Consider the following 16,973-nt stretch of genomic DNA (forward strand, 5'->3'; position numbering starts at 1 on the left):
AACCCAAAGATGTGCCGGGTAGGTAGATTGGCCACGCTAAATTGGCCTTTATTTGGAAAAAATTGGTATTCTAAATTTATTTTAAAATGTTTTTTAAAACTTTCAATGGGGAATTTTTTCTTTCACCGGACATGGATGTCGCTAGCTAGGACATCAATTTTATTGCCTATCTCTAATTGCTCCCAGAGGGAGGTGCTGAGCCCAAGGGGAAACATTATAAGACTAAGGGGAAGAGTGAAACTGAATGGATAATTTTTTCAAAGAAAAAGCACAGGCAGAAAGGGCCAAAGGCATCCTCTGCTGTATCATTCTAGAATCATAATATTGAGGCAGTGGCAAGTCGGTATGGTTTAAATATATGAAAACTGCTATGCCATATTGCACCTCCTAATCAATATCGGGACGGCTAACGCCATTGTTTCAGGTTCTGTTCCCTAACTACTGACTGCACCGTCCCCATGACAAAGCTGTTCGTCTAAATCGGTCTATTCACAATTCGTGATGAGTTTCCAATCACATGTTTGGCTCATCACGACAAACGTCAAAGCTCCAAAACCTAGGACTTGGCTCTTCACTTTGCAACTGAATCCTCGACTTTCTGACCTGCAGAGCACAATCAGTAAGAATAAACAACACCTCCGCCACAATAGTCCTCAATACCAGGGCCCCACAAGGCTGCGTACTTAGCCCCCTACTATAATCCCTGTACACATACGACTGCATAGCAAAATTTGGCTCCAACTCCATCTAGAAGTTTGCTGACGATACAACCACAATGGGCCGGATCTCGAATAACGAGTCAGAATACAGGAGGGAGATAGAAAACCTAGTGGAGTGGCGTAATGACAATAATCTCTCCCTCAATGCCAGCAAAACTAAAGAGCTAGTCATTGACTTCAGGAAGCAAAGTACTGTACACACCCCTGTCAGCATCAACGGGGCCGAGGTGGAGATGGTTAGCAGTTTCAAATTCCTAGGGGTGCACATCACCAAAAATCTATCCTGGTCCATCCACGCCGAAGCTACCACCAAGAAAGCACAACAGTGCCTATACTTCCTCAGGAAACTAAGGAAGTTCGGCATGTCCACATTAACTCTTACCAACTTTTACAGATACACCACAGAAAGCATCCTATCGGGCTGCATCACAGCCTGGTATGGCAACTGTTTGCCCCAAGACAGTAAGAAACTTCAGAGAGTCGTGAACACAACCCAGTCCATCACAGAAACCTCCCATCCATTGACTCTATTTACACCTCCCGCTGCCTGGAAAAGCAGGCAGCATAATCAAAGACCACCTGGCTTACTCACTCTTCCAACTTCTTCCATCGGGCAGGAGATACAAAAGTCTGAGAACACACATGAACAGACTCAAAAGCAGCTTATTTTCCCGCTGTTACCAGACCCCTAAACGACCCTTTTATGAACTGACCTCATGAACACTACACATCTGTATGCTTTCGGAGCTGGTTTAGCACAGTGGGCTAAACAGCTGGCTTGTAATGCAGAACAATGCAGCAGCGCGGGTTCAATTCCCATACTGGCTTCCCCAAACACGCTGGAATGTGGCGACTAGGGGCTTTTCACAGTAACTTCATTGAAGCCTACTTGTGACAATAAGCGATTATTATTGTTATTTATGCTCACAGAAAAGTACTTTTCACTGTACCTTGGTACACGTGACAATAAACAAAATTCAATCCCTCCCCATGCACACCCTCCTCCCCCACCGGGCACCCAGTGATCCTCGATGTGCTTACCCTTCTGTGCTGTATCTCCATGTGTCTCCATGATGCACATCAGAGGCAGAGGAAACCTGCTTCTTACCACGTTCTTCGATGCCCCTTGCCGGCGTCCACTGGGATTGGAGGGCCCCGGTGCATTTTCTGGCAGCATATGCCCTGCTCCACCTCAATATACCTGGTGCTGACTACAAGACGTGCCATTGTCAGGGGCTGGAACCCGGGGGAACTGGTGGCTGCTGGTGCCACTCTGTAGGATGGCTCTGGGTTGACACACCGTGCCCCCTCCTCCCAGTCAGTGCCCACAGGGCCCTACTGTTCACCTCGGGACAGAGAAGCAGCTGGATCAAGCCCTGGTTGGCCTTACGTCAAATGGCTCTGCCAAAACTGGTAGCTACCCAATGTTCACCGCATAGTGTTGACACCCTCGGCGATGCTCCTCCGTGACTGTGTCATGCTCTGGAGCACCCTGGCAATGCCCACCTGAGACTGGGACACATCCCCCAGTGATCTGGAAATGCCCACCTGAGACTGGGAGACGTCAGTCTGTGTCTAGGGGCCAGTGGATCCTCACCTCTGCTCCACGCACTCTCCAGTCCTGGAACCAACTCCGGCAGCAATTTAGCCTGACCAAAATGTCAAACAAAGCTCCCACCTGCAACGACCATAGGTTCACACCACTGCTGACTAATGACACCTTCAAAAAGTGGGGACAGGACGGAGTGACACCGACAGTCAGCAACACTGGACGAACTGACAGAGAAATTCCAGCTAGCCAGGGGGAACAAGCTAAGGTACCTACAACTCAAAAACTTCCTACGAAAGGAGACCAGGACGTACCCACAACCGCCAAGACAGACATTACTGGAAGAGTTACTGGACGCAAGCATCCTAGATAAAGGGAACTGTAGCGACATGTATGACCGACTGGTAGAAAGGGCCGACACCATACTGGACGCAACAAGAAAGAAATGGGAGGAAGACCTGAGGATTGAAATAGGGTGGTGACTCTGGAGCGAAGCACTGCATAGAGTCAACTCCACCTACACATGCGCAAGGCTCAGCCTGACGCAGCTAAAAGTGGTACATAGAGCCCACTTAACAAGTACCCGTATGAGTAGGTTCTTCCCGGAGGTGGAGGATAGGTGTGAACGGTGCCAAGGAGGCCCGGCCAACCATGCCCACATATTCTGGTCTTGCCCCAGACTTGCGGGGTACTGGACAGCCTTCTTCGAGGCTATGTCCAAAGTGGTGGGGATGAGGGTGGAGCCATGCCCGAAAGTGGCAGTCTTCGGGTATCAGACCAGCCAGATCTATTCCTGGGGAGGAGGGTGGATACCCTTGCCTTTGGCTCCCTGATCGTCCACCGTAGAATCGTGTTTGGCTGACGGTCAGCAGCACCACCCAAAGCTGCAGACTGGCTGTCTGACCTCTCAGAATCTCTCCAAATGGAGAAAATCTAATTCGCCATCCGAGGGTCAGAGGATGGCTTCCACAGAAGGTGGGAACCAGTCATGCAATTGTTCCGAGACCTGTTTGTGGCCAACAAACAAGCAGAAGAATAGCCAGGTAGCCAAGAATCAGGGGAAAGTAACCAAGGCATGAGAGGGAGGGATAGACTGGGGGAGGGGTGGGGGGCAGCTAAACCTAAGAGGAAAGAAAGGCGAAACACAGGAGTGGGGGAGGGGGAAAGGGGGCAGAAGGGGGGGGGAGGAAGAGTGAAGAGACAGGGAACTATAAAGGAGTACCAGAGAGGTGGGCGGAAGACCGGGGAATGATAGCCGGAAGGAGGGCACAGGAAACAATAACAAACTTGGCATCTACAGGAACAGAGAGCAAGGAAAATCCAGGCGAAAGATGGGTTGAATGGCTGAAGCAGAGGTGAACGCAAGATGACAGCGGTAGCGAAATCCGTCCGGGAGAAGCAAGTGACAACACCAACACCAGACCCATTCGTGTATTGCCCCCTGTAATTGTTTCTCCGGCACCCAGATGTATATCTAACCCCCCAGTCCCCCCCCCCCCCCCCCCCCCCCCTACAAACAGATGCCTACTTATGTGTTATAAATGATATTGCCAATTGTACAGAGTTGCTGCTGTTGAACTGGTGCATAATACCTTACTAGTTATTTATTTATTTATTTTTTTGGTATGTTTGTGCCCTTCTCTTCTATATATATATATATCTTATTCTCTGTTCATAACGGTAAATATACTTTGTTCAAAAACCCAATAAAAAACATTTATAAAGAAAAATAAAAAACCTCTGCTCCACGCGCCGCTGACTGCTATGGTGGTCACTGCTCTGTCCTTGGCTACCTGCCCCAGAGCCCATTCCTTATACCGGGTGAGGACTCTGATGTCCGGCACCCCACCACTCCCTGTGTCCTCTCCCTTTGGTTGTGAGCCAATTTATCCTTCAGGGACACAAAGGGGGCATCGTTAGCCGCATGTATGGTTCATCGCGGGGGGTGGGGGAGCTGTTTGGGGCTTGGAGGAGGGGACCGATTGGGGGAATGGGGAGTTGGGCCATATAGGGGGGTGGGAATTATGAGGGGTGGCAAATGAGTGGCATGGTCGGCACTGCTGGACATGGGTGGGCCGGGTTACTGAACAGTGTTGGGCGGGGCTTTGCCTGGCGCATTCTCTTTGGGGAGAGGGGTGTCAAGCGTCTGGTGCAAACTCACTCGAGCGGCCCGGTGGAGGCAGCTGACCTTCTTGCGGCACGAGGTATCGGTCCTCGTAGTCACCCTCCCCAAGCTGACTGCCGCTGCCACTTGTCCCAGACAGCACTGGCTACCCTGTGGCTGACCCTCCGAGACTCTCGGGGAACAGGACATCCCATCTGGCCTCGCCTATTTCCAATAGCCTTCCCAGGTCGGCATCACCGAATCGTGGGGCTGATCATCTTGGCGGCATAAGCTGAATGGGGTTGGCTGTGCAGGAACGGTTTAAGTGCTGCTCTCCCTTTTAGTGGGGGCTGGCGAGTGCGGTCCCGGTGAATCAGCCAGCAGGACCATGATTTACGGCCTTGTTACGTGGACCGATTAACATTTTATCGCAGTGAAGGCCTTGCTGGGTTGAGTGTCAGGACGCTCGCGGCAGTTCCCGCTCGCTACTACACTTAGAAACGTTTTGGTTAAATCGCGCCCTATATATTTGTATCTAGTTACAAGTAATTAATATAGTAAAGGGTACAGACATGGAGCTATCACCAATTCTAGTTCTTAACATATATTTGACCAACAGCCAACTGTTCTTATGTAGCTTCTTATATCACTGTGGGCGGCACTCTACTTATTCCGGAGTTGAGAGAATTAGCTTATAAGAGACTGAGTCGACTAGGACGATACTCATCGGAATTTAGAAGAATGAGGGTGGGATCTTATAGAAATATGTAAAATTATGAAGGGAATAGACAGGATAGAAGCAGGGAGGTGAAACTAGAATTAGGGGGCATAATCTCAAAAAAGGGGGAGCATATTTAGGACTGAGTTGAGGAGGAACTTCTTCACCAAAAGGGTTGTGAAGCTGTGGAATTCCCTGCCCAGTGAAGCAGTTGAGGCAACTTCATTGAATGTTTTAAAGGCAACGATAGATAGATTTTTGAACAGTAAAGGAATAAAAGGATACAGTGAGCGGGCGGGTAAGTGGAGCCGAGTCCACAAAAGATCAGCCATGATCTTATTGAATGGCAGAGCAGGCTCGATAGGCCAGATGGTCTACTCCTAGTTGTTAAGTTAAGCAGTCCCACATTCACTTTGTACATACCAGGCCCTTGATGGGCGAAATGTTCTTATGAAATGGCCTCCTTCTGCACTGTATGTTCTATGTATTCAATGTAAACCCACGCAGACACGGGGAGAACGTGCAGACTCTGCACAGACCCAGGCCGGGAATCGAACCTGGGACCCTGGAGCTGTGAAGCAACAGTGCTAAACACTGTGCTACTGTACCGCCCACCCATTCCATCCTCACACCCCTCTGTATCTTTCTATCTCGCTTTTCTCCTTTCAGACCCTTCTTAACTTTAGTGGGCCTGTCCTAATACCTCCTCCCTGCGGTGTCCTATTTTGTTTCCTAAAGTCCCAGTGTAGGGCCATGGGATGTTTATTACACATTTAGAGGCGACAATCTAATATTGTGCCTGCCTGAACCAATGGTCATCCTGCATCATCACAGTTATTGTGACGTATGTCTACGCTACTCAGTTTGTAATAGAGTGAAGAGAAGGGAGGGTGGAGCCTCCTCCTGATACAGGGTGAAAGGTGTGACAGGAATCTCAGTTGTTGTTGGGCTCTTCCGCCACAGCGCCTCCTGTGGCGGCTGAGCAGAAAGCAGCGGGCAGCTGACGTCACCGAGAGCGGAAAGTGTCTCGCGCGAGAGGCGGGGCCAGAATCAGCTTCCAGCCTCGGCGACATGGGGTTGTTCGGTAAATCGCAGGAGCGGCCAGCCAAGGATCTGGTATTTATATAAAAGCAGTATTTTATTTCATGTGTATATCTATAATCTGTGTATATTTGAAATACTGATTGCCACGCATCGTTCATCCAAATTGAGTAACATTATCAGCTTGTCAGGATAGTTGCGCTGAGCGAGGAACAGCAGCACAGAAAAAGTGTCTTTTTACGGTTTCCCCCTCCCGGTTTCGGTTTTAAATCCGACTTTCCAAACGGCGATTCCACCTTTCACTCACTCACTAACTCTCTCTCTCGTTGGTCTCCTGCACTGGGTGTTGTTGACGCCGTGTAAACCTAACTTTGTGGTTGGTAGGGTGGGGGGAGAAGAGGTGGAGGTCCCGCCTCCCGCTGCTTATTGGCCCTATGGAGCCCCAGCCTGTGTATGAGTGGGTAATCCAGCTGCCAGTCGGGTGACGTAACAAGGCCGGGCAGTCAGCGAGTTTGGTTGAGTTGGCAAGCATACTTGCTCCATTGCTTCAGGCCCTCAGTGCACTGCTTTGCCATGGACTGATCCAGGTCCATCGGTGCAAGATTTTTTCCACCTCTTCCCTCCCCCTCTCTCATCGACATGCTGGCCCTTGCCAACAAACCCAGTGTCAGTTTCCACATGTACACAGATGACATCCAACCCTACCTCAGCATTGTCTCTTGATTCCTCCACTATCTACCTGTATCAGATTGCTTGCCTCAAATCTCTCCACTCTTTATTTCCCCTCTTTAACCAAGGTTATGTCCATCTGTACTAATAACCCCATATGTGACCCAATATCACATTTTGTGTGTTAATGCGCCTGGGGTAGTTTACTTTATGGGCTCCATATCAATACAAACTTTGCTGCAAGCCTGGTCATGTTTTTAATCTTTTTGGGCATTTAACATGTCATCATTGAGTCAGAATATTATGGATCCAGTGTTGCAAAATCTCTGCTGGCCAGATTGGTGGGTGTTAAAGATTCCATGAAATTCTTCAAATAAATATTAAGGGAGATCTACCCAGTGTTATGCCCAATATGTATTGCCCAATCTGTGCCCCTAACACAAATTATCTTGTCCTTAATGCATCAGATTGCAACTACTATGGCCTTGTACTCAAATTGGTTGCCATATTTTCTACATCACAATAATGATTACACTTAAAATTGGATGTAGGTCACCTTTAGAAGTCCTGAGGTTGTGAAATAAGGTGTACAAATATTAATTCTGACTGTAAGGATAGAGTGAAGAATACAAACCAGGAATGTCACAAGATCTGTGTTGAGCTAGTTGATACAATCCTTAATGGTTGGAGGGCACTATATTTGTCTCCAGGCACTAAATTTGGCTCCAGTTCAGCTATTCTGGTTTGAGAGAGCAAATTACTGCAAGCTATCCAGCAGATGAGAACTAAATTTGTGTCAGCTTTGTTTCTCTCAGAGTAGCTGAGTCACTGTCCAGGATTACACACAAAGGAATGAAATACTTGGATTTAAACAGTGTCTTGCTGTGTAATTGAACATTTCAGAAGTTGAATGAATTCTTCCCTGGAGTGCTGCAACTGTGGTTTACACCAGAGTGTAGGCATTCTGTAGCAGCATTGTCACAGAAAGGGAATAATTGAACCAGAGGGCACAAGCTATAATAATGATCTTCTAATAATCTTTATTAGTGTCACAGGTAGGCTTACAATAACACTGCAAATAAGTTGCTATGAAAATCCCCTAGTTGCCACACTCCGGCGCCTGTTGGGGTACACTGGGGGAGAATTCAGAATGTCCAATTCACCTAACAAGCACATCTTTCGGGATAGTACAGTATGTGTTGCCAGAGGAGTCTGCAGAGTGAAAGAGACCTCAGGCCATAGCAGAACTTGTACAAAGGATGAAGATTTTAAATTAGCTACTGTAGGGATTTTGCCGGCCATTGGGAATATGACGAGTGCAGAAATAAATGAGGAATATGATTTGAGTGCAGTTTAGCGCATGTTGTTTATGCAGAGTGGATTTTTAGAGTTCTCTGTCCCATATAGTTGTGATGCCTTGTGCATCATGATACAGACACGCCCTACTTGCCTGGAGCCTTATAACCTGGGAGGGGTGAAAAACAGATTTTAAAACCCTGGCCAATTAAGAAAATACGGAAAAACAAACTATCTGGATGAAGGATGCCCCTCACACTGCTAAATGTCTTACTGTATGTTACGAATGTATTAGAATAACAAATAACCCTCTGATTCATTATTCAGTGATTTATTTCCCTTCCCTATATCTTTGATTATTGATTCTATGGCCTGACCATGGGGGAAAGATAGTGATAGCATCAAAAACCATTGACATGTCTAAATCGCTGGTCATTATATTTTGCAGAAATAACAGCTGTTAGTCGTCCATGAGAATTGCGTTTTAAACAAAATTAGAGTACCCAATCATTTCTTTTCAAATTAAGGGGTACTTTAGCTTGCCCAATCTACCTACCCTGCACAATCTTTGGGTTGTGGGGGTAAAACCCATGCATACATGGGGAGAATGTGCAAACGCAGACAGTGGGCCTGGGATTGAACTCGGCGCCGTAGGCAGCAGTGCTAACCACTGTGCCACCATGCCGCCCGAGTATTATAGTTTTGATTGTAACCTAAAACTGTATTTGCAGCTCTACTGACAACAGTTTCGGTGTTATTTAATTCCTATTTGAATTATAAAACCCAGTGTTGACTGGTTTAATTTATATATTTTTAGTTATTGTCCACCGTCTCTAACTGGCCTTTGAGGAGGTTGTGGTGAGCCGCCTTCTTAAACAGCTCCAGTTCATGTGGTGTTGGTACACCTAATAGTGCTGTTAGGAAGGAAGTTGCAGGACTTTGACCCAATGACACTGAAGGAAAGTCAGGATGGTGCGCAACTTGGAGGAAACTTGTAGGTCGTGGTATCCTCATGCATCTGTTGCCATTATTCTTCGAGGTGGCAGAGGTTGCAGTTTTGGAAGGTGATTTTGAAGGAGGCTTGGCTGCAGTGCATCTTATAGATAGTACGCACTGCACACTGGTGGTAGAGGGAGTACGTGTTTGGTGGTGGTTGGAGTGCCAGTCAAGTAGGGTTTTCTGTCCTCTATGATGTGAAGCTTCTTGAGTGAAGTTGGAGCTACACTCATCCATGCAAATGGAAAGTATTCTTTCACACTCCTGACTTGTGCCTTGTAGACGGTTGACAACTTTACAAAGTCAAGAGATGAGTTACTTGCTGCGAAGTTTCCAGCCTTTGACCTGATCTTGTAGCCTCAATATATATGGCTAGTCCAGTTTGACTTCTGGTCAATGTCAACCCCCAGAATGGTGATGGTAATACTGTGAAGGGGTGATGGTTAGATTCTCTCTTGTTGGAGATGGCCATTGTCTGCCGCCACTTGTGTGGCACGAATGTCACTTGACACTTATTCAGCCTAAACCTGAATGTTGTCCTGATCTTGCTACATCTATATGGTCATGGACTGTTTCAGTATCTGAGGATTGTGAATGATACGGAACACTTTGAATTTACCAGTGTACATCCCATTGCTGACCTCATGATGGAACAAAGATCATTGATGAAGCAACTGAAGTTGGTTGGGGGGAGGACACAACCCTGAGGAACTCCTACAACAATGCCCAAGGGTTGAGATGACTCTGATGATGGCAACCATTTCTTATTTTGTGTTAGATATGACTCCAACCAGTGGAGGGTTTTCCCACTGACTCCCCCATTGCTTTCAATTTTGATATCATACTCGGTCAAATGCTGTCTTGATGTTAAGGGCAGTCATTCTCACCTCACCTCTTGAATTCAGCTCTTTTCTCCATGTTTTGATGAAGGCTGTAACATGGCCTTTGGGTAACCCAAACTGAGCATCAGTGGCTCGGGAATGGCGATATAAGTTCCGCTTCATAGCACTGTGATCTACACTTTGCTGATCATCAAGATGGGGTGATAATTGTCCAGATTGGATTTGTCCTGCTTCTTGTGGAAAGGTCAAATCTGGGCAATTTTCCATGTTGTTGAGTAGGTGCTAGTGTTGTAGCTGTATTGGAACAGCTTTGCGAGGCAAACAGATAGTTCATAGAATCTCTACACTGCAGAAGGAGGCCATTCAGCCCATTGAATCTGCACCGACTCTCTGAAAGAACTCCCTACCTAAGCCCGTTGCCCCACTCTATCCCTATATCCCCACCTAACCTGTACTTCCCTGGACACTAAGGGGCAGTTTTATCATGGCCACTCCACCTAACCTGCACATTTTTTGACTGTGGGAGGAAACCGGAGCACCCATAGAAAACCCACGCAGACACGGGGAGAAAGTGCAAACTCCACACAGACAGTTACCCAAGGCTGGAATTGAACCCAGATCCCTGGCTCTATGAAGCAGGAGTGCCAGAGTGCCGCTCTGAAACACAAGTCTTCTGTACTACTGCTGGAATGTTGTCAGGGCTTATGGCCTTTGCAATATCCAGTGCATTCAGCTGTTTCTTGATATCACATGGAGTGAATCTAATTGGCTGAAGACTGTCATCTGTCATCTTGGGGACTTCAGGTTGATGCCATGGTGGATCATTTACTTTGCACTTCCAATTGAAGATGATTACAGATGATTCAGCCTTGTCATTTGCACAATCAAAGAATCATAGAATTTACAGTGTAAGTGGAGGCCATTCGGCCCATCGAGTCTGCACCGACCCTTGGAAAGAGCACCCTATCTAAGCCCACACCTCCACCCTCCCAGTAACCCCACTTAATGTTTTGGACACTAAGGGAAATTTAGCATGGCCAATCCACCTAACCTGCACATCTTTGGACAAGGTGCTTAGTTCTGTGTTAATTGATGATGGATATATTTATGGAGAGTCTCTTCTGGTTAGTTGTTTAATGTCCACCACCATTCACAATTGGATGTAGCAGGACAGCAGAGCTTTGATCTGATCCGTTGATTTTGGAACTGCTTAGCTCTCCTATAGCATGCTGTTTCCATCGTTTGGTATGTGTGCAATTGCTGTGTTGCAGCTTCAGCAGGTTGGCATCTCATAGAACATAGAACATAGAAAAATACAGCACTGAACAGGCCCTTCGGCCCACGATGTTGTGCCGAACCTTTGTCCTAGATTAATCATAGATTATCCTAGAATTTACATTAAATTAATAGAACAAATTAATCTACACTCCATTATTCTACCATAATCCATGTACCTATCCAATAGCCGCTTGAAGGTCCCTAATGTTTCCGATTCAACTACTTCCACAGGCAGTGCATTCCATGCCCCCACTACTCTCTGGGTAAAGAACCGACATGTTTAGGTATGCCTGATGCTGCTCTTGGCAGGGTGTGGAATATGTCAGGCCATGAGGTTACACGTTGTCTTTGAATATAGTTCTGCTGCTGCTGATGTCCCACAGCACCACATAGATACCCTGGTCACTCCTATTAATACCTTCATGGATAGATGCATCTGCGACAGGTAGATTGGTGAGGCCAAGGTCAAGTAAGATTCCCTGTCGTATTGGTGTCGTGCCCGCAGGCCTAATCTGGCAGATATGTTGTTCTGAATGCATGTTAGTGGTCCTAACAAGTCTTGGTGATGAACTTTGAAGTCCACCACCCAAAATACATCAATTGCCTCTCAGTGCTATATTTTAAGAGTGATTCAACATGGAAGAGTACTGATTCATTAGCTGAGGGAGGGGCAGCAGGCGGTTTCCTTGCCAGTGAAGCTGTAAGACGCATGGGGTCCGGAGTCGATATCGAGGGCTTTCAGGGTTGCTCCCTCTGACTGCATACCACAGTGCACAACCTATGCTGGGTGTGACCTGCTGGTGGAACAGGACATACTCCAAATGGTATTGGAGGTGTCTGAGACTTTGGTTGGAAGGTAGAATTTGGTGAGTAGGACTGTGACAGGTTAGTTTTGGCACAGGCCCCTAGATGCTGCCGCACAGTGGGTAGCACTGTTGCTTCACAGCTCCAGGGTCTGTAGCCACCTGGGATGGCCACTTCCAACTAAGTGCAGAGCAACTCACAAAGACTGATGGGTAAAACGGACATGCCAAGAACCAGGCAGGCACAGAGCCTGAAATGCATATTTGTCAGCAAAGTCCAGACGGCATCGAAACTCCGTCCCATTAGCATGTTAATCAGGCCTATTAGCAGGTGATGGCCCATCTCCCCCAACACAAAGGACTGGTACTCCAGCAATGGGACAGTCCCACACATTTCGGCGCCACTTGTTGTCCAAGGGAAATGCAAACAACGGGGTCATTGACCACTTGGGACACGCCCAGCCATCCAGATCCCCGCCCACTTATTGGTTAAGGAATCGAACGGAGTGATCAGGGATCACCCAGTTAGTAAGGCCCAAATCGAAGGATCGCCCAAAAGAGCGCGAAAGCCCCCCCAAGTATAAAGGAAGAGTTCGCCATATGTTCACTCTCTTTTGGCCTTGGTACCCCGGTCACGGCCATTGCCAATCGCAGCAACACCAGAAGCAAGTTCGAGTTCAACGCCCGCTACCAGACGGATGAGCCCAGCCGAGCAACAGTCACCCCTTCGAACCCAAGAGATCCAGAATTAAACAGTGGCCACTGTTTCCTGACCTAAATGGGTGCCCAAAGTTAAGTACAGGTTGTCTTAGTGATAGGTGTAGTTAACTAGTAGTGTTTATGCTGCATGATTGATTGTAAATAAAGTACCTTTGACCTTGAACTAACTAACTGGTGTTTGGCTCTTTGATCGATAGCCGGTTAAAACTTGTAGTGGTATCATTCGATACCTGACGACTTGAAGCATTCGGACATAGACAATAGAAAGAAGCCAAATTCACTGATTGCCCTAATTGGAACAGAGCCACAGGAAAGACCAAGTAGTAGAGATAAATCGACAACAGGTCCCATGTTCGATTCCCGGCCAGGGTCACTGTCTGTGTGGAGTCAGTGCGTTCTCCCTGTGCCTGTGTGGGTTTCCTCGAGATGCTCCAGTTTCCTCCCATAAGTCCCGAAAGACGTGCTGTTAGGTGAATTGGACATTCTGAATTCTCCCGCCATGTACCCGAACAGGTGCCGGAATGTGGTGACGAGGAGTTTTCACAGTAACTTCATTGTAGTGTTAATGTAAGACTACTTGTGACAATAAAGATTATTTAAAGAATTAAGATGTGATTGAGGAGAGTTGACTGAGCTGGGTGAGCCTTTGTTGTTGCCATTGAGAAGGTGGTGGTGAACTGCCTCGAGGAGCTGCTGCAGTTTGTGTGGTGTAACTACTCCCTCAATGCATCTGCGTAGGATGCTCCCATGATTTTAACCTAATCAATGTTCAGAAAAAATGAGGTGGTTTTAATACTGTTCCAATTTGGTTCTGAATAGATTACAGAATGGGGTTTAAAAATGAGAAAGGAAATGAGAGTGATTGACAGACAAATCCGAGGTAAGTGAAAGTTGTTTTTTCCATTTTATAAAGTGGTATTGTCACTGGACTGGTAATCCAGAGACCCAGGGTAATGTTCTAGGGACACAAGTTTGAATCCCACCATGGCAGATGGTGAAATCTGAATTCAATAAAAATCTGAAATAGCATATTCCCTTATTTACAGTTTCAATCTTGCTATCTAATCAGCCAAAATTTCTTCTTCACTCTCATCTTATCGGATTAATCTTCTCCCATTTCCCTTTTTATTCTCTCTCAACTTTGGGCATTTCCTTCGAGTTCTTGCCTTTCGGCACTTGTACAAGCCTGTCGCCTGATCAGAGCTAGCATCAGTGCCTGCAGATGCTCCATTCTCTACTAGGAGAGGAGCTGCAGGTGGATCTGCGTCTTCCTAACCGACATCCAGCAACACACGAGGTTGAATCGCTTCAACTAGTTTACATGGTACCATCTGGTTTTACCAGAGTCAAATCAGACTTTGTACACTGAGGGACTTGTTTTGTCTACAATAGATTGTATTCGAGGGACAAAACCTTCCAGGTTGGTGAATTTGGAGCATGATTTTATTCCCAATCTCATACTCCACAAGCTTGACCTTATCAAAATATGCTTTGCTGCCCTTTTTCTGTACCACTTTAACTGCATCGGCCACATGGGCGGTTTGGATATTATCCCTCAATTGCTGGACAGTTTTTTCATAGCTGACAGCTGTCAATTCCGGCTCTGTCATATCAGATCCCAACAAGGGTTCCACTCCTCTCATGGGGTGTCTGTCCTATCATTAGGACAAGGAAAGTAAAACCTGGAGACGTTATTTCATACTATCTTTAGGACATAGGGCAGACATTCCAAATGGAGTTTGTTGGTCAGATTTCCGAAACATGTTTTTCAAGGTTAATTTAATTCTTTCCGCTATATCGCTATAGAATCCCTACAGTGAAGAAGGAGGCCATTCAGCCCATCGGGCCTGCCCCGACCCTCCGAAAGAGCACCCCATCCACCCAGGCCCACTGCCCCCCCCCCCCCCCCCCTCATCCCTGTAACCCCATAATCCTGACCATATCTAACCTTTGGACACTAAGGGGAAATTTAGCAGTGCCAATCAACTTAACCAGCACATCTTTGGACTGTGGGAGGAAACTGGAGCACCCGGAGGAAACCCACGCAGACACGGAGAATGTGCAAACTCTGCACAGTCACCCGAGGTTCGGAATCGAACCCGCGTCCCTGGCGCTGTGAGGCAGCAGTGCTATCCACTGTGCCACCGTGCCAGCCTAACTGTGGAGGATAGGTCATGTGGAATTTCTGTTTTATTCTGAATAGAGTCATTACATTCTGCATCACCTGAGTGATGAAACAAGTTCCTTGGTTTGAATCAACGTTACAGGGGTGTCCCCATTTAGTGAGCACCTGCTGTACCACCACATTGGCTGCTACTTTTGTTGTCAGTCCTGGTAGGGAATGCTTCAGTCCATTTACTGAAGGTATCAATGATGACAAAATGTATTTGTAACCCCCCCTTACATGGTGGCAAGGTAGTTTGGTTGCAAATTCATCCATGGCCCATTTACCGGCCTGGTGTGCCTGAGCTCGCCTTTCTCAGCATAGTGGTCTGGATTATTTTGGGCATAAAGCAGACAACTCTCCACATAAGCTTTACATCTCCATCTACTTTGGGCCCCCAGTATAAACTTTTAATTCTTTTTTTTAATATAACATTTTATTGAGGTATTTGTGATTTTGTAACAATAACAGAAGAAATAGTGTACATACAAATATAAACATAGTGCAAAGACAGTCTTCCTCCCTCACAGGTCCTACCTAACTTTTAATTCTTTCCGTAGTTGTATTCACACCCTGGTGTCCCTGATGTTATGACATTGATAGATTATCTGGTTCCGACGCTGGGCTAGCACCATAGATTATCTGGTTCCGACGCTGGGCTAGCACCACATATCTTCCGTTCTTAAGGATGAGACCATCCTCTATCTCAATGTTAGCTTTTCATTTCTTATAAGATGCTGGAAACACTCCATCACTGATCTGTTCCTCATTTGCCTTCTGTGCCTGACCAAACCATTTTAAGGGTGGGGGCAGCATCCCCGGCCCAGGCCTTGGTGCCCTAGACACCCGCCCCTTTTTTTTTGTTTTGGCATGAATGGTCCCTTGGGATCATTCGCTGTCAAGACCTGACATTCGTGCTGTTCCCCTTCGTAACAGGGGATTGTCTGCGGGGAAAGTAGGTGTTCTGATTCTCTTAACTGTCGTGTCACAACCTTGGAGCATTAGTGTCCACAGGTGTTTGCAAAGGATGTGTGATGTTCCTCTTTCCTTTGCCTGCGCTGATTCAGACCTTCTACTGGGTCCTCTCTACTGTATCCCACAGCCGTTAGTTTGGCCGTTTTCATTTCCTCGAGTGTCTCCCAGGTCCGGTATGGTTGAGCGATCAGCCGAACCTAAACACATCAACAAGAGTTTCCCCTCCTGCTCCGGATCTAAAGCATGAAGAACCCCCATGGATGAACGTAATTAAAGAACTGATGAGGACCTGCAGATGGTTCATATACTGCTATTTCTGATAACTGTATGTGGCGTATCATACTCCATACCTCTGGTCTGTGTTGTTGTGATGGGTTCGTACTGCGGAGTGGAGGGACTGGGGCTAGGATTTTCAGACCAAGGAGGAGGAGGGTCAAACCTCTCAACTTCCTCACAATCGCTGTATTCTTGTGTGACTTAGTCCAGTGCACTTCATTCTATTGCACCTTCCTCCTTATTCTTTAATTTTACAGCTCCAAAGGTGCACCAGATCCCTCCAGATCTGGAATTGCAACTTCAGCTTATCAATCTCATGCTGACATCCCAAATGGTCAGTGGTTTGATGTCGAAAAGTTGTACATGTTTGATGCAACGCTTTTACAGTTGCTTGTAAATTACCACATCTCTTATTCAATCTTTTGGGGCTTTTTTTGAACTGAGCTTTGTTCACTAACAGCTCGTTTCTTTTCCAGATAAGCTTTCTCAGTTTCCACTTGCAATTTGCTCATATGTACCAAATTAATCTGATTCTTTTGCACCTCAAAGTAAATCTGATTTTGCAGCTTTCAACTATTGTTTTAAATTTTCTAGCTCCACATCTTTATTGTGTCTTAAATTTTCTACCTCTGTTTCTTTTAACTCTCGAATGCCATTAAGTATTGTTAGGGCTGTCTCACATCTAAACACAAGTTTTCCTAACGCTGAGTGGGCTTCTTCCCAATGTCTCTGTCCGACAGGTCCCAGACCATCCACTTGGGCCATTTATGGTTTAGGTACACTGAATGCTGTTTCCCATTCTGGCCGAGACTCCTCCATTTCT

The 16,973-nt window shown here is 46.6% G+C and overlaps 1 protein-coding gene across 2 annotated transcripts in view; it reads left to right on the forward strand.

Annotated features, from left to right (window-relative positions):
• The window catches only part of rnf103 (ring finger protein 103), a 75,910-nt gene that overhangs the window by 37,336 nt on the left and 21,601 nt on the right, over positions 1–16,973 (forward strand). Inside the window, exons 1-2 of one of the 2 annotated variants that reach the window (XM_038793292.1) lie at positions 6,068–6,206; positions 13,555–13,615. In XM_038793292.1, the coding sequence (XP_038649220.1) occupies positions 6,162–6,206; positions 13,555–13,615 (106 nt within the window). In that variant the 5' untranslated portion in view covers positions 6,068–6,161. Of the gene's footprint in view, positions 1–6,067; positions 6,207–13,554; positions 13,616–16,973 lie in introns of those variants that run through there. The other variant, XM_038793293.1, reaches the window with a different exon arrangement.

Source organism: Scyliorhinus canicula, chromosome 3, assembly GCF_902713615.1.
Source record: "Scyliorhinus canicula chromosome 3, sScyCan1.1, whole genome shotgun sequence".
NCBI classification, from domain to species: Eukaryota; Metazoa; Chordata; class Chondrichthyes; order Carcharhiniformes; family Scyliorhinidae; genus Scyliorhinus; species Scyliorhinus canicula.